The 23,295-nt window shown below is 43.2% G+C and overlaps 1 protein-coding gene across 5 annotated transcripts in view; it reads right to left on the minus strand.

Moving 5' to 3' along the window:
- Positions 1-23,295, minus strand: part of PAK2 (p21 (RAC1) activated kinase 2) — a 1,120,998-nt gene that overhangs the window by 534,712 nt on the left and 562,991 nt on the right. For all 5 annotated transcript variants that reach the window (XM_044070347.1, XM_044070345.1, XM_044070348.1 and 2 more), the window contains one exon: positions 19,425-19,572. In XM_044070347.1, coding sequence (XP_043926282.1) covers positions 19,425-19,572 — 148 coding nt within the window. The remainder of the gene's footprint in view (positions 1-19,424; positions 19,573-23,295) is intronic.

Genomic DNA, 23,295 nt, shown 5'->3' on the forward strand with positions numbered 1-23,295 from the left:
AAAAATCCTCAGGAGGAGGAATCATCCACATCAGAATCAGAATAAGTAGGAAACTCTTGCAAGTCTTCCACAGAAGACTCTGAAGCCTGTGAACACTGTTCAAAACTATCAAACTCCTGTTCCACCCTAGGCCTCTTATCAGGTGGGGCATAGAACCTCTAATCAGAGTAATCAAATCTTCTGCCATTTTAAGCATATGTTTCTTAGGCACAGCAGAAGCTGAACTTGGCCTACCTCTAAAAAGCTTTGGCAACAGAAGGAGGCCCTAACTACCTTGGGAAGAGAGGGAAGAACAGCTACCTGAGAAGCCCCTCAGCCTGGCATCCTGTAACAGTAAAGTATCTGCCTGAGACTCCATAGAGACTCCAGGCAAAACCTCCGTCCGGGACTGCGGTTCCTCACCCCTAGGTTTCACTGATTTGTCCTTGTAACCTAGCACAATCAAGCCTCCTCTTAATTGCTCAGGCCTAAACAAGGTATACACAATGTATGATAATCCCTACAAGAAATACAGTTATTCACTTTTTCTGACATCCGGTTAAATACTGAGGCAAGAAAAACCAAAATGTTCTCTGTTTTCGGTCTGAAACTTTGCTTCTGCATCGGACCATGCGGCCTCTGGTATAGTCAGGACTGCAGCAAGGGAAGACGAAGAACATCTAATCCCCAGGGTGAATTTCCTATTTCCCATCCAATCATCAAGATTTTTCTTGAGTACTAATGAGGAGCTTTGTTTGACATAGGGTAGTTTGTTCCAGAGTAATGGGAAGTCTCTGGGACAGGAATCTATCCCTCCAGCATGTTCGGTTTACTGTGGTGACGAGGTTTAGATCCCTAGAGGATGTAGCTCAGAGGGATTGGGATTTCTTTAAGTGGAGCATGTCCAACAGCTCTGGGTTTGACATAGCTTTGTATGTTAGGCAGAGATCGCCTCTGAGTGGGCAATATGCGACGGAGTAAAGCTGGAGTTTTTTGAGATGGTCTGCATAGGGCATCTGTTTGAGGCCAGTAATTCTCTTTGTGAGGTATTTCTGCTGCCTTTCCACTTGCTGTAGATGTCTTGTCAGGTACATACCATAAGGGGCGTTGTACTCTATATAATGGGTCTAATGAGTGACGAGTGGAGGGGAACAATGACCTCTTTTGCTGGATGAGAAACCTTTTGTGATGAGGTGTGCCACATAGGATTTCCTGACTACTGTGGCGATGTGATTATCAAAGGAGAGACTACTGTCCATCTGTGTCCCAAGGTCTCATCACACTTTGTGTTAAGTAGACTACCACCTATTTGGTAGCTCATGGGTACAGAGTTTTCTCCTTGTTTAGCCTGGTGAGTGGATCATCAGTGTGCCTGACTATAGAGTCACCTATGACTAGAGTGCTGAGTACGTTGTTATGCCTTATGGGCTGTGGTTGAGTGGCACACTGAGTTTGTGGGCTATGTCTCATTTGGGTTGTGTTGGGGGGTGGAGGTTGCCTGCATTTCTGCTTTGGAGGGCTCTGTTGCTTGAGCAGATTTTTATTGAGAGCCTCTGCGAATGTATGTGTGTTTTGGTGGTGTGTGTTTTGAGGGACTATGTGATGAGTGTGGTGCAAGTGTTTACCCTTCTCCTCTTGACTGTCTAGTCCAGTCTTGGGTGAAGAAAGCTTTGCTTCCAGTTTGACTATACAAGTGCATCTCTCACAGGTTGTAGTGTTGGATGGTAGGAGGAGAGGGCTGTCTGTATACATGAAGCAACTGCTGCATTGCCCCAAGATGCCCAGATTCATCAGGTAGACAGGAGAAAACACCGGCAGCTGACCCTTAGACCTGCCTGGATAGGTGCTTACTTATTAAGTACTAAAAACTGGTTTTCCTCTAGACAAGTGAGGAAAGTTGAGTGCTTTAGAAATTTGTAGCTTATTTAATGCTTACAATGACTTCTGAACAAGTGCTGACAGATTTGAGTGTTAAAACTAAAAAAACTGGCTAGTTCTAAGGGAAATCTTGAAGAGCAGACTTTATGGCGCTGGGAAGAGTTTAACCCTAGCTAAGCAGCGATGCATAACGTGTATTTTTTTTTTAATATAACAGTAGCAAATGAGCAAACTGATTTAAACCAATTAACCAATAAAAAGCAAAAAACCAAGCCCTGCTCCAGCAGTCTTCGATCAGACAAGTTCTAACGCACACTCCTGCCACTAGGGTGCAGGGGAACCTTCTCCAAAAAAAGATGGTCTGGATTATACAAAAAAAGCTAGATTCAACAGGTCTGAATTGGAAGGCAAACAAGTCTGTCTTATAGGATAAAATATACCCCTAGAAAAAAGCTTCCTCTCCAAGGCTTCCAGAGCTAAAGTGCAGCTCTCAGCTTCAACTGGCCTACACAGAAATCCCTCTCTGGGAATACTGCATTCTTAAAATTGTGTGAACTTATGCAAGCAAAGCATCAGTTGCAAAATGTGACAAATTCAGGTTACAAAAAGCAAACATTGAGAAGGGGAGACTGTTCAATCTGAGGCCTGGTGACTATAATCCCACAACTGAAGTAGGCAAAACAGGTCCATGAACGTGTGGTGGTTCAGATGCCACTGAAGTCTCAGTCCATTACAACATCCATAGCCGTCAGATGTGCTAATGATGCCATGAAGACTGCTGATACTTCTAGGCTTGATGGCTGCCAGCAGAGTTCCAAGACCGAGCTTTGAAGTGCATCTTCAACTAGTCTGCCAAGGAAATTACCTTCTCCAAAAAGGACGCTGCAATATTAGCAAAATATAATTGACTTTAAACTTAGTTTCTGATGTCATTCTAAGGGGGTCCAACAGCTGTCAGCCTGGGAGGATATGTTCAACAGACCATGCAGCTTCACTAGGAATGGGCTGTACCTGTCCCATCTATGTTTCTGAATATTAATCCTACAGCTTTTCTGTTGTAATAGGTGAATTGCAACTTAGTTTTTGTTAGGTTTTAAGGCTTAAAAGGTGTATGCACAACATCAGTGAAGGGTTCCAGCCAATTGACACTTGATTGGGCCAATACCTTGAATCAGCCTTACACAGACACACACACAGACACTCCCCAAGCCTTTACTGTTTACATTAATAAATTTTGCTTTTACTTTCAGCATAGTCTCTAGACTAATCACAACTCTCTCTAATTTACACTGCAGGCACATAATCAGGGCTATTTGGCAGTTTTAAAGTATTCCAGAGCTACTTCAATTAAGCTTTTGTTAGATACTGATATTTTAAGCTCAGTACTCACCTTTAAACTGATATTTTTCCCCTGTGGGGGGAGGGACACAAGTTCCTGGCTAATCCTGTTCTAGCTGCTCTCTACTCCATTCCCTGTTACTCCCAGCCCCAGCCCCTGATTATCATTAATCAGTCCCCTTCTCTGGCGCCATCTTTAAACCATCTCTCAACTACCTAACTCACATTTATTTTCCATCCTATTACTGCTTTAGGTTCCCTGCCCCTCTGTTCGTTGTGCACGCACAGCTAGTAAGTAGAGCAGTGCTACATTTCTATTAGAGTTGATATGCATTACTGTCTTATTACTGTTTAACTTTTGAATTATTTGGTTATTTCTGTTAACTGCTGAGTCACCTGATGTTGCTGAGTTTGTAACTGATGTTCAGAACTCCTATATGCTTTGAGAGCTAGCTAATGTATTAACTGACAAACTACTTGTATGTCTATCTTATTTCATGATAGTAGAGCTTAATTATACATCTGCCAGGCATCCTTTTAACTGCTTGCAAATCTTATTTGTGTTCTGACTGCAACTGTAAGCATTCCTGTTGTATGCTACTGCTCTTAGAAGGCTCAGAGGCTGGACTTTTTAATTGCTTTTATAGAAGGCTAAGTGAGTGTAGTTCATGTTACTGTTTATATTGTATAACTTAGCTCTAAATTGTTGCCTTAGAATAGCCATACTTGCTTTAAGCAATATATCCTGTCTGTATTCACTGCTGGATTGTACAGCTGTTATCAGTCAGAGGCTGCATTGTTAATGCTGATAATGTATACAATTTAATCAATTTTACTTATCTGTATACCTTGCTTGCTTTGCACTTCACATTCTGTAACCTTTGCACTAATTCTGCCTTATTTAATTTTATTTTTCAGTTGCATGGGTTTCTTTCATGCGTGACCCCCACCTCCCACTTGGGATCAACTACAATACACATTTTCCACTTCATCCACTGAAGCTGACTATCGTAACTAAATAAAACTCCAGGAAGCAAGAATGTGACACCCTACAGCTTTTCTGTTGTAATAGGTGAATTGCAACTTAGTTTTTGTTAGGTTTTAAGGCTTAAAAGGTGTATGCACAACATCAGTGAAGGGTTCCAGCCAATCGACACTAGATTGGGCCAGTACCTTGAATCAGCTTTACACACACAGTCCCCAAGCCTTTACTGTTTACATTAGTAAATTTTGCTTTTACTTTCAGTATAGTCTCTAGACTAATCACAACTCTCTCTCTAATTTACACTGCAGGCACATAAACAGGGCTGTTTGGCAGTTTTAAAGTATTCCAGAGATACTTCAATTAAGCTTTTGTTAGATACTGATATTTTAAGCTCAGTACTCACCTTTAAACTGATAAGTTTTTCAGGTCTTCTCCCTGTGGGGCTGAACCCGCTCCGTTCGCTATGCTCACTCCGCTCTACTCCCTGCCCCCATCCCCACCCTCCCCCCATAACATCAACCTTATACCTAGCCTGACCCCTCCCATACTTCTCTTCCACCTATCCCATAACCCCCTAATTATTCCCCTATCATACCTACTCATTATTGTACTCTATCTCCCCACCCATTTCTAAATAAGCCCATATATTACTCCATCCTCTAAACTACTTCTATCCTGCTCATATTCTTTATCACACTGCACTCAACCACCATCATGTCCATCACAACTATTACTTTGATCTTGCTTCTCTCACTTACACACACTCTAATAATCACAACTTTCCAAGCACCCAACATACCTTCTGCACATATCTGTACAACCAGCACCCATAATCCACAATTATCAAGTTACTCAGACATCCACCCTAGCTTATTCACAGCTAATACCTCTGCACTATGCAAAGTGAAAATTCTACCTCTCCAAAGACACTCCCCTTATACCACCAGCAGCAACTACACAATTTTTAGGAAAAGACTGAGAAGTATAACCTACACAATTTGCCACAGCACTATTTCCCAGTGTGGTGATGTGCAACCCAACCCAGGCCCAGCCCCCCCTCAGCTCTAGCAACCTAGCAAATCTCTTATGCTATCAACCATAAATCTCCAAAGCCTTAGGAACAAGATACCTGAACTCCATGCCTGGATTTCCAAGTACAACCCAGATATTATAGCAGCTACTGAAACCTGGTTGAAATATACAACATACACTGAATTTCTCTCCCCCACCCCCAAGCTACTCATGCCTGAGAGTTGATCGAACCAACAAGAGAGGAGTAGCAGCAGTACTTTTCCCTAGCAATTACACATTAATCCCCTACTCAAAACCAACACCCAACTTCTCCTCAGCCGAAGTACTAATCTCTATATTAAAACTTAACCATAAAAACATTTGCATAATTGCTCTTTATATTCTCCCAGGAAACAACATACCAATATTAGAAAACATACTTGCCTGGACTTCCCAAAATATAGATAATGAAACATCATTCTAGGTGATGTAAATATCTATTGGCTAGATATAGGCCACAACATCTCCTCAAAAAACATAAATCTTTACAACTACTCCCACCTAATTGAAGACATCACTAGACCTCACAAAAAATACAACTGGGGCTCCACAATAGACTGGATATTAGTGTCCCACCCTTTCAATGTCATCAGTGCAGGCATACTACCTAATACCATTAGTAACCACCACCCAGCATATATCATATGCAAAACTACTCCAACCACAGGCCAACACCAATACAAATCTACCAGAAATTGTTACTAAGTTCCAATTATCCATATTTAATGAAACCTTAGCTAAAGTAAACTGGAAACCCCTCAAATCCCTACCACTTAATGAGGCTGTTGAAATCTTTAACTCAACATTTCTAGACATCCTAAATAGGCAAGCACCCAGCCACCAAAAACGAATAAAACATAACCATGCATGCTGGCTCTCAAAATCCACCAAAGTAGTAATATCCACAAGGGATAAAACCTGGAAATCATGGCAGGAAAAACAAAGACCCCTCAACTCTACTACATTACAAGCAACTCCATAATCAGGCAAAAAGTCTAATAACCACTGATAAAAAAGGCCACTACTTCCACCTACAAAGCCAACATAAAAATAATCCCCAAAAAGTCTGGTCTTCCATCAGCCAACCATTATACTCAGGTTCTCAAAGCAATCCATCCCCTGACCCACAAAAAACTCCCATTGAACTTGCTACCCTCTTCAATTCCTACTTCACTGACACCATAGCTAACCTAACCCTCCACCTTTCCTACAGTTAACAGCACCACCACCAAGACAGCTAATGACCAAATCATCTCAGAAAACAAGTCTACCCTTAACCCTAACCTAAAATTCTCGCCCATACTCACCAGCACAATAAAAAAATTTTACTTAAGCTAAAACCCTGTACTCTGGCCCCTGACAATCTACCACCACACATCCTGCAGCTAGCAGCAAACTCTATAGCTTATCCCATCAGCATACTCATTAACAGATCAATTAAACAATCCCTTGTCCCAGACATCTGGAAAAAAGCATTCATTCTTCTCTTACACAAAGGTGGCACCAACACAGACACCACAAACTTTCGACCCATGGCAATTCTCTCACCCCTCTCTAAAATACTGGAAAAATGCATCCATGCCCAACTCCTCAACCACCTGCATGAAAATCAAATTTTATCACCCACTCAGCATGGTTTCAGACCAGGACGCAGCACCACTACCACCCTCCTATCCTTCCTTGATACAGTTAACCGGGCACGGGATTCTGGTAAAATAATTGCTTCACTTTTCCTTGACCTCTCCAAAGCTTTTGATACCATTTCCCACACTATCTTACTCTCTAAACTATCCACCCTCCACATTTCTCCCCCACCCCTACAATGGTTCAACAGCTCTCTCTCCAATAGGCAGCAATCCACCAAATGGCAACAATCTTACACTCCCTTCCAAAGTACTTCCACAGGGGTGCCCCCAAGGCTCCATACTTGGTCCACTCTTATTTAGCATCTTTATTAACAACTTTCACACTGCTTTCCCACAATGCTCAGTAATACAGTATGCTGATGACTCTACAATAATATGCACTGCAAATTCCAGCTCTGAACTCCAGCAAATTACCCAGAATGCCCTCACATCTACTGAATCTTGGATGCTTAACAATCATCTTGCCTTAAATCCAAAAAAAACTAAACTAGTAATTTTTACTCCTAGGAAAACCACTCCATTTGATAAAATACTCTTCACTATACAAGCCCAAGACAATACCACTATAAAAGTTGTCCCACACACTAAATTACTAGGCATTATTATAGAGGAAAACCTTAACTTTGACCTACACAAACAATAACATCAAAAAAACACACCAAAAGCTTGGTATGCTCTACAGGCACCAACACTTTCTTACCCTCTCTACTAGACAAACCCTTGCAACTACCTTTTTGTTACCCTCTCATTTATGGTGCCCATCTCCTCACTAATATCCGAAATTTTACAAAATCTAAACTTGCTGTGTGTTACAACAGAACAGCAACATTTGCCACCAAGGCCACATTCTCATCCCACCACTGTAAGTCACTGAAACAATTAGGGTGGCTGGAACTCCCCCCACCACCTCTCATTCACCCAACTAACTACTGTGCACAAAATAATCTACAGACCCACAGACTGTCCTGCTCTCTCAACTCTACTTGACAAATACCATTCCAGCAGGCATCTAAGATCTGAAAATCTTCTACTTCTAAAAGTAGACAAGTCCACCTTACCTGCTGGTCAACTCCTTTATGCCTTCACCATCGCCAAACTATGGAACTCACTTCTGCCTTCTATAAGAAACAGGCAGCACCACCACCTTCAAACAAATGCTGAAAAATCATCTCAACTCTTCCTGGCTATGTTCCTGCTCTATAACCTAACCTCTTCACTCTCCTTATATGATTACTAGACTACGTCTTTTGCTACTAGTGACTGATGATATTTTCTCCATATTTATTTTTATCTTCACTTGTTGATACTGGTACAATAATACTGATCTCGGTTTATACCACTCTGATTGAATTAATTGAATTCTGCTTTAATGTATATTTTCTGTATATATTACTGTAATCAAACAATCTAGGTTCCTGCTTTTATGTAGATATTCTGTATGTGTTACTATATTTACTATCTGTAACACTGTTTCTTCTGTACTAACTAATGCTTATATTTTTTTCTGTATCTTGTTGAAGCTTTTCTCCCCGGGCTTCCACTGAAAATGGGCTCTTTTATGCCCAGTGGACTTATCCCGGTCAACAAATGCAATAAATAAATAACAAACATTCTCCACCCTCACATTGCCTTTTAAGGCAATGCCAACCAGATATAATTGACGAAGCAAGCAAAGGAAAATATTAAGGTGTTACTAATCAATACTAGAAGCCTAAACAAGAAACTCCACTCCCTGCAAGCCTGCCTCACCCTGAAGGACAGAGATGTCTGTGCAATGTCTGACAGGGTTTAAAATGGCAGAGAGTACTCTGGTTGTGCAGGGCTATAATGCCTGCAACACTTTTAAACCAGCCACTGGGCGAGGGGGGGGGGGGGTATCTCAATCTTCATTCAAAAGTACAGTTTTGTACCTACCATAAATGTAGATGTCCGAACTGGATAGCATCTGCAGTCATAACAAATGGGTTGTCCTGTCGTCAGGCAGCCCTTCGGTCGGCCGGATTCCAAAGTCTGGGTCCGGCTTCGGCTGATGTCACACTTCACCCGACGTCATCTCTGCTGGTCTTCGGGTATAAAGGCATCAGCCGACGCCATTTTCCTCAGTGTTTCTTGCCCCAGATGCCAATTGCCCTCTTGGAAAGCTAAATTTTGGATAAATGCCAATGTTTCCAAAATAGTAGAAAGCAAACACAAAAAATAAACATGTATGTACATATATACAAACAAATACACCATAAGAGACTCCCCAGCTAGCTATTAGGAGGATAAATACCCTAGGAGTACCACAGAGGGGAAGGAGGGAGGGTAATCCTGACTGCAGATGCTATCCAGTTCGGACATCTACATTTATGGTAGGTACAAAACTGTACTATGTCCTTCATGGATGCATCTGCAGTCATAACAAATGGGTAGAATACCATAGCCAAACTAGGGAGGAGGAATAAAAATTATGGTGTAGTCAGGATCCCTTGCAGTACAGCAGTGGCAAACCCTGCTCGGGATCTAGAATATAGAGGTAAATTATAATGCTTGGCAAATGTATGCACGGAGGTCCAAGTAGCCGCCTCAATAATGTCCTTGGTTGCCACTCCTCTTAAGAAAGCTGTGGTAGTGGCTGTAGCCCTTGTAGAGTGAGGTCTTATGTTCTGTGGAATTGGTTTTCCATGGTAGGAGTAACAGAATCTTATGCAATTTCCTATCCATTTGGAGACTGTCTGTTTGGAAATTGCTTTTCCTTCCCTTCCTGTTGCATAGGCTACAAAGAGCTGGTCAGTTTTTCTGTTACCTTTGGTTCTGTCCAGGTAGTAGCGTAATTGTCTATGTACATCCAAGGTATGCATTATTCTTTCACCTCTGTTTTGTGGATTGGGAAAGAAGGTAGGTAGGTGGATTGCCTGGTTTAAAGACACTCTGGATACCACCTTAGGCATAAATGTAGGATTAGTCCTCATGGACACCCTATCTTGATGGAAGATTAGGAAGGGTTGCACTGCCATTAAGGCCTGTAGTTCCGAAACCCTCCTTGCTGAAGTAATAGCCAGTAGGAAAGCAGTTTTCCATGACAGGTGTTGTAGATCTGCTGTTGCTGCTGGTTCAAAGCGGAGGGAGTGTCAACTTTTCTAGTACAAAATTCAAGTCCCATGCTGGTAATGGTGGTTTCCTAGGAGGTTTTACATTCTTGATCCCTCTGAGGAACTGCCTGAGTAGAGGATGTGAAAAGACAGGAGGATCAAAGCTGTATTCTGCTGAAATAGCCGATGCATGTATCTTGATGGAGGAATAGGACAGGCCTGTATGTAGAAGCTCTGCCAAGTACTCCAGAATGTTAGCAATATCTATGTTCAACACATCTTTTCCTCTTTCAGTACTCCAAATGACGAACCTTTTCCATTTTCCTGCATAGTTCCTTCTTGTTGAAGGTCTGCGGGCTTCAAGGATAATGTCTTTAACCCTTTGTGAAAGGTCTGGGTTAGTTACTGCTATGTGATGTTCCAGGCAGTCAGTTGCAAGGTTTTTAGGTTTGGATGTATGATGCTGTAGTTGTTCTGAGTTAACATCAGAGGCATCAGGGGTATTGACCACATTTTCTCGAGACATGCTCCTCAGCAATGGGTACCAGTGTTGTCTTGGCCAGTTCGGAGCTATCAGTATTATCCTTGGACGTTCCTCTTTGATTTTCAGTAGTACCTTGTGCATCAAGGGAAGAGGTGGAAATGCATATGCTGTCAGGCCTTTCCAGGTGAAGGATAGAGAGTCCACCTTCCATGCAAGTGGGTGGAATGTCCTTGTGCAGAATTTTTTGAGCTGGTGATTTTGTGGGGAAGCGAATAGATCTATTTGAGGCATTCCCCATTTCTTTGTGATGGCCTTGAAGATGTCCGGGTGTAGCATCCATTTGTGAGCATCCGAGGTGGTTCTGCTTAAAATGTCTGCTAGGGTGTTCTCTTTTCCCGGTACAAATATTGCCTGTAACTGGATGTTGTAGCCGAGAGCCAGATTCCAAAGGTTCAAAGTCATTCTGCATAGGGGGTAAGAATGAGTGCCTCCCTGTTTGTTGATGTACCACATGACTGTGGTGTTGTCTGTCCTTATCAAATGGCCTTCTTTGAGGAATGGTCTGAATTTTAGGATTGCCAGTTTTACTGCCAGCATTTCTTTTTGGTTTATGTGCAGGTGCAGCTGGTCCTGAGTCCACAGTCCTTATGCGCATTTGTCCAGCATGTGTGCCCCCATCCTAGGTCTGAGGCATCCGTTGTGATGGTTTGGTTTGCTCGAAAGTTGTGGAAGGGTAAGCCTGGGTTTGACTGCCATGCCCGAGCCCACCATAGGAACTCCTGTTTTAAGCATGGGATTAGTGGTATTTCTGTTTCTAAGCTGTGCCTGTGTTGAGACCATAAATTCTTTAGGTACCACTGTAACTTTCTCATATGCAGTCTGGCATGTGGGACCAAGATTATGCATGATGCCATGAAGCCCAAGGCCTGCAGAACTTTTCTTGCTGTTAGTTTGTTCTGTTTTGTTAATGCCAAGAAGTAAAGAGGGAGCTCTTTTTGTTTTTCTGCAGTTAGGAATGCCATCTGTTTTACTGTGTCCAATTCCAGCCCAAGAAGGTTCTTGTCTGGGATGGTATCAGCCTTGACTTTTGTAAATTGACTGTGTATCCCAGGGCTTGTAGCAAGTAAATGACCCTTTGTAAATCTGTTGTCAGCTTGCTTTTGTTGTCCGCTTGTAACAGGCAGTCGTCCAGGTATGGATAAATTTGAATTCCCTGTACTCTGCAGTGAACAATTACTGATGCCAGGCATTTTGTGAATACTCTGGGCGTAGTAGATAAGCCAAAGGGCAATGCTGAGAATTGATAATGCTCTGATCCTGCAAGAAATCTGAGGTATCTTCTGCAATTTGGTCGAATGGGGACGTGCAGGTATGCCTCCTTGAGATCTAGAGTTACCAGCCAACACTCCTTGCCCAGCATGGGAAGAAGTTGCTGTAGGGTCAGCATTTTGAATTTTGGGACGATGATGTATGTGTTTAAGATGGACAGGTCGAGAATAGGTCTCCAGTTTTTCTCTTTTCTTGGTACTAAGAAGAGTCTGGAGTAGAATCCTTTGCCCTGTTCTGTTATTGGTACTCTTTCCACAGCTCTCATCTTTATTAATTCCGCTATCTGGTGCAGGGCTTCTATTTTTTGATTTGGGGGCAGGTTTGGCATTCCTCTTTTTACTGGTAAAGTGTGGAAGTGGAACCGGTAGCCTTGGTCTATGGTTTGCAAAATCCACTTGTCTGTTGTGATATAGTGCCAATTTTTCGAGAATAAGGCTAACTTTCTGCCTAATGGTGCTGCTATTTGCTCCCTGGTAGGTGGAGTCAGAGCCAAGTCACTGTGTTTGTCCTGTTGCAGTGGCAGTGGTTGTCTGTGCCTCGGTTATTGCCTTGCCGCTGTCGTCCTCTGTAGGCACCTCCTCTGGATTGATTCCTGCCCCTAGAGCGTCTGTTCCTGCCCCTTTGTGATCTTATGGAGTCAGGAAAGGACCAATTTTTGGCAGGCCAGTTCCTGCTAAACCTTGGGGGCTGAACCTGTAGGAAATCTTTAACTGTTTGTACAGATTTTGCCTTCTCTTCCATTTTCTTCATTACCTGCAGGGCAGGTTCCCCAAATAGACTGGCCTTATCCATAGGAGCATCCAATAGCTTAGCTTTAACATGATCCGGTAAGACCTGTTCTTTCAACCATGCATGCCTTCTTATCACTGTGCCAGTCATGGCTGATCTAAATGAAGCCTCCAGTGCATCATAGCCACATTTTAAAGAATGGTTACTAACCTGTTGGATGTTATTCACCATTTCTAATACATATTTCTTATCTACAGATTCATCAGAGGACAGCTTTTTAATTAACTGATCAAGCATAAACTCTTGGTATTGGATCATGTGAAACTGACAGTTTAAAGCTCTAGCTGAGAGAGTAGCAGAGGTGTAGACTTTTTTCCCCATCTCTCTAAGGACCTGGATTCCCTTTCAGAGGGAATAGGGTTTTTTGCTGTGGTTGAGGCTACTGCCTTAGGCCCCTGGGATATAGTTTTGGGGTCTGCAAGTGGGGCCTTGTATAGGTGGTGATGAGTGTCTGGCACCCTGTAAAATCTATCTGGTTTGGCAGGGGCTGGAGGTAAAGAATCAGGTGCAGTGCAGACATCATTAAATGCATCGTCCACAACAGACAGGACAGGAGGTATAGCTAAGGGCCTATGTTGTGGTAAGTGCAGGAAAGTCCTAAGCCTTTTTCTTGAATCTGAGAAATCTTGTCCCTGCCATTGGAATTGTTCTCTCATGGCATGTAAGGTTTCCCCAAAGGAGAATTCCTATGGTGGAGAGGCAGCTGGAATGGATTCTTCAGCATCTGAATCTTCATAATTGGAAAAAGGAGCCTCTGGCTGGTCTGTAATGTCGGAGTCATCAGCAGAATCAGAGGACACAGGCTCGGGGGGCTCTGTTCTAGGTCTCTTTTCTGGGGGCTGAGAGGCCCTGTCTGGGTGAGATTGGGATCCCCTAATTAAGGATATTAAATCTTCTGCCAGAGTAAGCATTTGTGAACTAGAAGTGGGCCTGAGTGAGGGTGGTTTAACAGACACTGACTTAGCTGATTTGGCTGCTTTAGCCCTGGCAAAGGCCTTAATAGACATGGCTGCAGGAGGCCTAGCAGCACCACGTGCTGGGGTAGAGATATCCAAAGGGATGGTGTCTGATAAATCAGTAGGAACCACAGTTGTAGGCAAAATTTCTGAGGCTGATTCAGGTAAGGTAGCAGGAGCCTCAGTAGTAGTCATGGATTCGGCTGAAGATTGACCAGTTTTCTCGGTTTCGGCCGAAACAGAGACACTCGCGGCTTGCTTAACCGTGGTTTCGGCCGAAACCGCGGACCGCGAGTGTCGGTCTTTTTCTTTGCGTTTTTTAACAATTTGGGTAGTCGGAGGATCCGACGGCATAATGTATGCAAAATCTGAGCCGAAAAACTGTTCAGCAAACTCCGACCGACGCCTAAGCGTTCGTCGGTTGAAGGAAGCACAGGCCGAACAGGCTGCTACGTCGTGGACTGGGCCTAAGCAAGGCAAAAAGTAAGAGTGGAAATCTTTATGAGGTATTTGTTTCCCACAAGTTAAACAGTTATTGACTTTTTCTGACATCGGCTGAGGCAAGAAAGAGTCCCCAACGGGTACTTAGCTTTTAGAAGTCTTGTAGTATTCGGTAGTAGTAATCTCTGGATCTGACCGACCGGCACTTGCGAACAGCTTCTGCTTCGGGCGCCACGCGGCAAGAAAGACTGAGGAAAATGGCGTCGGCTGATGCCTTTATACCCGAAGACCAGCAGAGATGACGTCGGGTGAAGTGCAACATCAGCCGAAGCCGGACCCAGACTTTGGAATCCGGCCGACCGAAGGGCTGCCTGACGACAGGACAACCCATTTGTTATGACTGCAGATGCATCCATGAAGGACATCTACTCTTGCATCAAGGCTGGTAAAGCAGCATGATGCACTACAGCTTCTGTATGTCCAAATTACCTGGGCGACTGTCCGATCTAGCTAAACTGCAAGTATTTCTGCTTCTTGAACTGTTTTAAACTGTTTAAAGTTGTTTTTTCACCTGCACTTTTAAAGTTTGCTCTGTTTGTTGCATTTATCTGTTGAGGCTACACACTCAAGTGCGCTAGCCTGTGTTACATATTTATTGCACTTTCCTGCTGTTTGTTGCAAAAAAGTAAAAAAAAAAAAAGAAAAACAAAAAAATTACCCTAGTTTCCCATCTTTCCTGACCTACAGTAGTCCAAATACAGGCTTTGCTGTATTCTGGACTTTTGGAAAGTTCCTGTGTTGTCCATTTCCTTTCTTGGATAAAGGGAGGCTTCTTTGTTCACCAGTGGCAGTATGCAAGATGCCATGAACCCCAGAGCTTGCAGGATCTTCCTTGCAGTTAGCTGGGGCCTGGTGGGTAGGTGAGAGAAGTAGGTAGTCAGGAAAATTTGTCTCTCTGGTGTAAGGTATGCCATCTGGGATGCTGTGTCCAGACTTGCTCCCAGGAAGATTATCCTTTGGGTAGGCACCTGCTTGGACTTCTTTTTGCTGATTGTGTACCCTAGAGAGGTGATGAGGGTCATTACAAAAGCCAGGTGCTTGAGTAGCTTTTCCTGGCTGTCTGCCTGAATAAGACATTTGTCCAAGTATGGGTAAATCTGCAAAAGGCAATGTCCGCAGCCAGACATTTTGTGAAAACTCTGGGAGCAGTAGATAAGCCAAAGGGAAGCGTAGAGAACTGAAAGTGTTGAGATCCTCCATGAAGCCTCTTTTAGATCTAGGGTGGCTAGCCAAACGTCCTTGGAAAGCATGGGTAGCAGCTGCTGGAGGGTGAGCATTTTGAATTTTGGGATCACAAGGAAGGTGTTTAGAATGGATAGATAGAGGATGGGGCAACCAGGTGCCCTTTTTTCTGGGTACCACAAATAGTCTGGAATAAAAACCTTGGCCTATCTGTTCTGCAGGAACATGCTCTACAGCCCTCATAGAAAACAGGGAAAGGATGTGCTTTTGAGCCTCTGCTCACTGATTTGGTGGTAGATCTCGGAACCCTTTTGAGGTAGGAAGGGTGTGGAAGGAAATTTTGTATCCCTGAGACACAATGTTTAGAACCCAGTGGTCCTTCGTAATGGTAGCCCAGGTGCTTGAGTGAAAGGAGAGATTTCCTCCTAGGGGTAAGTGAAGGTGTACAGAGGGACGGGGTGGAGGAGGTGAGTCATTATGAGTTCTTACCATAAGGGGGTGGCTTAGAGCTCCCTGGTTTTGAAATGGAGGTAGTCCACTGCTTAGATCTCTGCATTCCCTGTGGCTCACAGGGCCTAGGCTGGGCTGGTTTACTGGGAGCAGGAAAGGACCAGTGTTTGCAGGGACAATGCCTGCTGAACCTAGGGGCTGGACCTGTAAGAAATCCTTAACTGTTTGCATAGATTTTGGTTCTTCTTCCATTTTTTTTTTTTTTTTTTTTTTTTTTTTTTAAGTCCTCTTCTGCCGTAGTGCCAAATAAGTATCTTTGTGCAAGGGGGCATCCAGCAATTTAGATTTGACATGGTCTGGCAGGGGGCTGTTCCTTAAGCCATGCATGTCTTCTAATGACAGATCCAGTGACTGCTGCCCTGCAAGAAGCTTCTAGGGTGTCAAAACCACAATGCAAGGTGTGTTTAGTTACTTAACTTGCAGAATGCATTAACTCTTGTAAATCTTTAGATTCTACCCAAGCAGGAAAGGAAGACATTTTTTGTTTAAGGAGTTCCAAGGTATGTTGCTGAAATTTCAGCATATGTAATTGACAATTTAGTGCACTGATAGAAAGAGTAGCAGAGATGTATACTTTTTTACCCCATGTGTCCAATGCTCTGGGAATCCCTGTCTGAGGGGGTGGGATTCTTAGCAGAGGTTGCTTTAATCCCTTTTGGCCCTTGAGAAACGACCTCAAGGTCAGCTGTAGGATTTTTACAGAGATATTTGTGTGAGTCAGGGACTCTGTAGTACCTATCTGGTTTTCTGGGAGCTAGAGGAAAGGCGCCAGGAGTCAAGCTGGATTCGAGGAAATAATCATCCACAACATCCAGGACTGGGGGGACGAACAGGGGTCTGTTGTGGAAGATCTAGGAATTCCCTGAGTCTCTTTTTGACTGAGGGTAGTCCTGACTCTCCCACTGAAAATGCTCCCTTAAAGTATGCAGGGTTTCCCCAAAGGAAAAATCCTCTGGGGGAGAGGCTGAAGAAGTGGAATCCTCTACATCAGAATCCTCATAAGTGGAGAGGGGTTTCATGTCTTCATATTCAGATGCATCAGATTCATCTAACTCTTGTTCAGACAAAACTACAGGGGACATACCTCTTTTCCTTTTGGAGGGGGTAGCTTGGCTTCCCCTGATCAGCATGATAAGGTCTTCCACCATTTTAAGCATTTGAGACTGAGGCAAGGTAAAAGGTGCCTAACAGTGGGCCATCGGTTTCTTGGGTGTGGTTCATACTCTGGGCCTAAGAAACTCATGTCGTTTTTGAAAGACTGTCTGTGTCGAGAATCAGTAGTGCGAAGGACTTCCTCGGAAGCCGGTGCCTGCTCAGCAGCTCCAGACTCATCCAAGTTAGAGACGACCGCAGGATCCTTAGTCGAAGAAGAGTTTTGCGGCATACTGGACTCCAAAAGGGTCTTGGTAGCAGCCTGCGAATCAACAGAAGTGGGCATCAGGGGCTGCAAAAGTGCCTCACCGAGTACTGGAGAACTGACTAATAGCTTAATGGAAGCATCATTGCTAGGTTTGGACCTGTGCGGTCTGTCTCTGTATTTATTCTTTACGTTTTTTTTGGAAGATCTGCTGTCGGATGGCTTGCCGAAGCCATATTGGAATTTGAAGACTGTAGGCGAAAATATCTGGCTACAATAAGGGCCCGACGATGAATAGCTCTGGTGTTGAATAAAGCACAGAAGTGACAATGGGGGGCGTCGTAGTCTGGGCCTAAACAAGTGATGCAGTAAGAGTGGAAGTCTCGATGTGGTATTTGCCCCTCCACAGGCGAGACAATTAACTTTCTGACATCGGTTAGTGCAAGAAAAAAGGATCCCCAATGGGGTACTTAGCTTTAGAAGACTTCAACTTCAATTCAGTAGACTAAAACTGAGGTAATGGCCAACCGGCACTCATGCGAACTGCTTCTGCTTCGGGCTCCAAGGCAAGAAAGACTGAAGTAATGGCTTTGGCTGCCTTACTTTATACTACTGACAACCTGACGTCAGGCCTCAAGCGACAACAACTGACGCAGAAATAGTAAGTCTCTGATATTTGGGCAGGCCGAGGGCTACCCTGGCAGGGATAACCCAAATCTGATGACTGCAATAGTGAAACACGAACATCAACAGTTATTCCCTTGCATAAGGGTGGACCTTCCATGGACACAGGCAATTACAGAAGCACGAGTCTGACCAGCCTCACATGCAAAGGCATGGAAAGAATTAACATGAATTAATCAATAAGGACACAAGGAACCTCCAAACACTGGACTCATCTCAGTTTGGATTAGTCAAAGGCAGGACATGCTTACTGAAACTAGTGGACTCTTGAAAAAGTCCCCAGAGCAATGAACAATGAATTAATGTTACAGTACATACCACCCATCTCATCCTGGCCATGGCTTGACACTATCCTCCACAAAAGCATACTAGAAAAGCTTAATAAAACTATGAATAAACCCCTACATTACCCACTGGATCACCAATTGGCTCACAGCTAGAATATAGGCAATTAAAACAGTGGAAGCTACCATCACTAAAAGACCAGTCAACATTGGAATTTCCCAAGGCTTGGTGCTGGGACCCCTCCTGTTTGACATCTACTTCTCAGAAGTTATAGCCAATTCTAAAAGGGCTCTAAGTTTGCATATGACTGCAAGCTAAGTGCAGTTATCAAATCCCCAGAAGACTTCACCATCATGCAGGAAGGCTTGTCCCAAACAAATAACAGGTACCAGAATCATTGTTTAAAGCTAAAGACCAAAAATGCATTACTTTATCTTTGGGAAGCAGTTTACCCCAGGGATCTATCACATTGACAATATGCTGCCCGGTTATTGAGGTTTTATGTCAGCAGAGACCAGTCTTTTGATAGTGTCCACTGTTTTGAGGAAATCCTTCTATACTGCAAAGCTCATTAACAAAGGGATTACTTCTAGGTCTGAGGAAGCCACTGTTCCCCTTTACTCATCCCTTATAAGGCCAGTCACAGAGAATATTTTCCCCTTCGGCTGGTGTGCGTCTAAACACATGCAACAGCTAGAACACCCACACAGATGCCTTACAAAAAGGCTACTAGGCTTAAACAGTTTGCCTATATTGGCCACCTCAAATCCCTGTTACTTTACTCAGTCTCTTACAGACTAATGGATAACCTTTGTCTGGCATACTCTGACCCAGTACTGATGGATGCTCTACATATCAGCAAGCCAAACAGTAGCAGAAATGCTTGATCTATGGATCCAAATCTTTTCTGCATCAACAGAATGGCATGGTGGGACAGGTCTATCCTGGACAAGATACCATTGCTCTTGATGAGATACCTCATTCCTGTAGAATAAAGTTAATTACTGTCCAAATTCAAAACAACTTTTATCAATGAACGGGAAATGGGAAATTTACCCTAGGGCTCTCCCATGTACTACCAATGGACAGAGGCAGCTCTCTAAATGTTTTACCCCACACTTATGGCCTTTCAAAATACCTATGGTACAACCCCAGTTATCACTAGAGGTAATATAAATTATAACCTATGAAGGGCTAAGATTAATCTAAACAAACTGAATAGGTAATTCCAAGCACCAAATGGGAAATTTGGCTAGGCTTAAAACTGCCCATAAGGGCAGTTAGTCTAGTACTAAACTATGAACCTGGGAAATGCCAGCAATACCTCTCCAGAGATGTATATGTGATGTGTGGATCCATTCTCTATATAAAATACATACCTGGAGAAGAAAAACTTAAGTATTTCTGTTTTACTGTGTTGGAGTCATAGAATTTGAGCACATCTAATACTGCTTGGGGATTCTTCTTCTGTTCCAATTTGGTGATATTGGATGTCTGGAGCAACCGCGCCCACTGCTCTGGCATTCCCTGGAATAAAGAAAAACAATTCACTTAAGATAAAAATCACAGCAGACAAACCTGATAATCAATAAATACTGTACATTATTAGCCACCAACTAGTGGTACAGGTTAGACAATTTTAGAGAAGTACTAATAGAATGGCTGGCAAGAACCTTTCCTGTGGATTACAAATGAAGCCAAGTAATTACAGTATCATAACTGACCTGTGGAAAGAACCCTTCTTGATAGTTCCTTGGCTGGAATTATCCTTCCCTCTTCATTTTTTGTTACTTTCTTCTAGAACTTCCATTATCTAGGGCACTGTCACACACGCCATGCCCCTGCAACTGCCAGCACCCCTCCCTCCAAACAACTGGGCAAGATCATTCCTGCAAAAAAAAGAGTAGCAAACCTATACCATACAGGGATTTAGAAACATGTATTTGTCAGACATCGAAGAAAGGTGGAAACACTCGGAAGTGCTGTTAGAAAGGTAATCTCCTAAGAAGGGCACTTTTACAGGTCAGCTGGTATACTGAAGTACATACCCAATGAATATGAAATAGGACAATCTGCAGTGCACCTATAACAAGGCTCAAGCACTACTAGTCACCCCAAGACACAAGAGATGGAAGATCCTCAAAACATGAGGCCTCAAGAGGCCCTGCTACATGGTAATGAAATAAGAGCTGCAAACTCTTACAATTAAGTTCAAAGCAGTAACCGAAAATCTGAAAACCAACTGACTGCAGCACAAATGTCCATAACGGAGACAAACTTGAAGCAAAGGAAGCAGTCAAGCTTGCAGTACAGGTAGGGAGGGCTGGCATTTATTCAGCAAACGTTTCCCAAGTGGGTGGCAAACTTAAGCAGTTAGTGAATCAACCCAGTGGCCTTTGACAGCAGCATTTTCCAAGAGGTGATATACACACGGCCCAAGTTAGCCATCCATGTATAGAAAGTTTGCAGCAAGTGCCTTATCCCACTTCACAGCAGCAGCAAAGAAGCAAACAGTCTCACATTCCTGAAATTTATGCACATATTTCAGTTAAAAGCTGCTGGTTTGTGCCCAGGGTGTGAAGGACCCTTTCTCCCCTGGACTCTATCAAAAGGAAAATAGGAAAGTAATATCACTGGTTAAAGAATATGGAAACCGCTTTTGGGAGGAAAAGTGGGTGAATCCTGAGGTACATCCAACTGTGAAAGACCAAAAACGACTCACTAAAAGGACCTAAAAGTCTGAACTCACAAGCAGAGAGGTTAGCCTCAAAAAAATTGTTGCACAAGACAAACCTCAAAACTGTTAAGTCAAAATGCTTGAATGGGGAATGAGCAAGCCTGTCAATGAATTTCAAGTCCTATAAAGGAAAAAGATTCTTCAAAGCACCAGTGGCACAGAAAGATTGAGCTCAGGTGACAAGAGTTCACCTAGTGCTTGAGGGTCTATATTAGAACACCGAACGTTCAAAATGTTGAGTGTTCTAATATGAACTTGATTTCAGCGAACACTGAAAATATCAAAGAAACAGAAAAACAATTTTTTTTCCTAGGGAAAGAATTTGGTTGCCCGTTTCTGTTGCTTCGGTATTTTCAGCGCTGTGGTGGAAAGTTACGGGTCGGGTTCAAGTAAGTGTGCGATTGTGTGGATGTGAGGGTTAGGGCGGGTTAGATGAGTTAGGGCGCGGGTCAGGGAAGTGTGCGACTGCGTGGGCGTGCGGGTTAGGGCGGGGTAGGTGAGTTAGGGTTAGGGTGCAGGTGAGGTGACTGTGCGATAGTGGCAGACCTTAGGGTTAGGGTTAAGGTAAGTGGACAGTTAGTGGTGTATGTATAGTTTAGTGTAGGGTTAGGTGTAAGAGTTTAAGTGTATGTGTGTGGATTGCTGTTTGTTTGGTGTGCTTGTGTTGTGTGTATGTGTTTTGGAACAGCAATTTTTTTCCCAAAGAAAAAATTTGCTGTTCTGCATGTTTGATGTTTTAAATTTTCAATTCATAGGGTTCGATATTAGAACACTCGAAATTTTGAAAGTATGGTGTTCTAATATAGACCCGTGCTTGACAGTCTCCAACTTTATTCAAAAGTCATGTCTGACAGTAGCAGGCCTTCTGTCATATAATCCCTACATCTCTTGGGTGTGTATCCTCATCCCCTCCTGCCATCTCTCTCAAATCACCTTTGGCTTTCCTGTACATGGGACAGAGTCACCATAACATGATGTTCTTGACCTTCTGTACAACTGGGGATATATCTTGGATTCCACACTGCTGTCCTTATTTCTTTGTCTCACAATATACATCCTACTACATACTTCAACAGAATGACCACTCTGTCAATCCACAATGCCAGGAGGAGGGGTGGAGGGTGTCCCCAAGCACATTAATTTATCAGAATATTAACAGCGGAGAGAAAAGGGTGATGCCTCTTTCGGTAACCCACGAGGCAGAAATGCCTGCAATAGTACTTGTGTATGTACCACAGACAAGACTGTTTTCCAGCCCAAAATTAGGAAGGGCTCAATTCTCGTTTCACCGCAAATGCCTTTATGGCAAGCAGCAACAGCACATGTACCTCTTTTTAATGTGAAGGCATCCCCACTGGAGTAGGGGCATCTATTTCCCTTGAACTATGGAGAACTGTGTTCTCCCATCTCAACCAGCATAGCATCTGCTGACAAGACCTGCAAAGGTTCTGGTTGTAGGGATGGAAAAGCCTATGCTGAGAATGAAGGGACATGCACACTCTCCAAGGATCAATGACAAGGGTTTTTCACTAAATGAAATACTTCAGGAAGATCCTTTCTGGTAGTACAATTTAAGGTATGTGTCAACTCTTTGTTGGAATGGAACTGTATAAACTGTATATGTTTAGAATGGGCCTTTTTCCAAAATACTGCTGCTCAAGAAAGAAGTTGGTCCAGGATGGGGGCTGCTATTGTCTTAGAGGCCGTGATGGCAATCACATGAAAGGAAAGCAGTGAACTTGATTATGTATCCTGATACTATTACTTCTCTTAACCAATGCAAATCACATCATCCCTCTTTGAAAACAGGCAGTTTTAATCCTAAAGGTGGAGATGGGTTAAAACAGTTAAAACTGAAGAACCCTCTAGGTTTAGATGGAGACCATATCTCCCTGCCTCTTGCTTATTTACCTGCCTTGGCACCTGACTCCCGTCTACTGATCTTTTTCAAAGGTCTTCTGGTTAAATTGTCCTGTGTCGGTTTATTTAAGAACTTGGGGATGAAGCAAGTGTTTCACTGTCTGTGTGGTCTTATTGTTTTCGTCATAATACATCCTGACCATTGCATCCATACAAAAGGTCTTTGTCAAAGGAAAGGTTGAGAAGCTGCCAAACAATCTGCTCTGGTACAGGCCTCTATAAAGTCACACATACAACTGCATGGTTACAGACCTTTAAAAGCAGTCCTTGACAGTCTCAAAATTCTTTGTATTACTCCATCCTAAATTTTTGCCATCAAATCCTCCATATGCCCAAAGTTATCTGCCTTTTAGAAAAGTACATGGGTATGACAAATTACAGCCCTTACATCTAAAGTGCAAGATATGAACACATCTTCCCAAAACAATCCAGGATTAGACTCCCATTACCAACAGAAAAACTTATTACTACAGGCTGCCAGCATTGACTCCCTGACAGCATCAAGTGAAATCACCACAGGATCTGGAACACAGATTTACTCACCCAAGTGTCAGTGTCTGAGAAGCTAAATCCAGCAAGCCATCATTAAATGC

The sequence above is a fragment of the Protopterus annectens genome, chromosome 4.part1 (assembly GCF_019279795.1).
Source record: "Protopterus annectens isolate FY-2018-M chromosome 4.part1, PAN1.0, whole genome shotgun sequence".
NCBI lineage: Eukaryota > Metazoa > Chordata > Ceratodontiformes > Protopteridae > Protopterus > Protopterus annectens.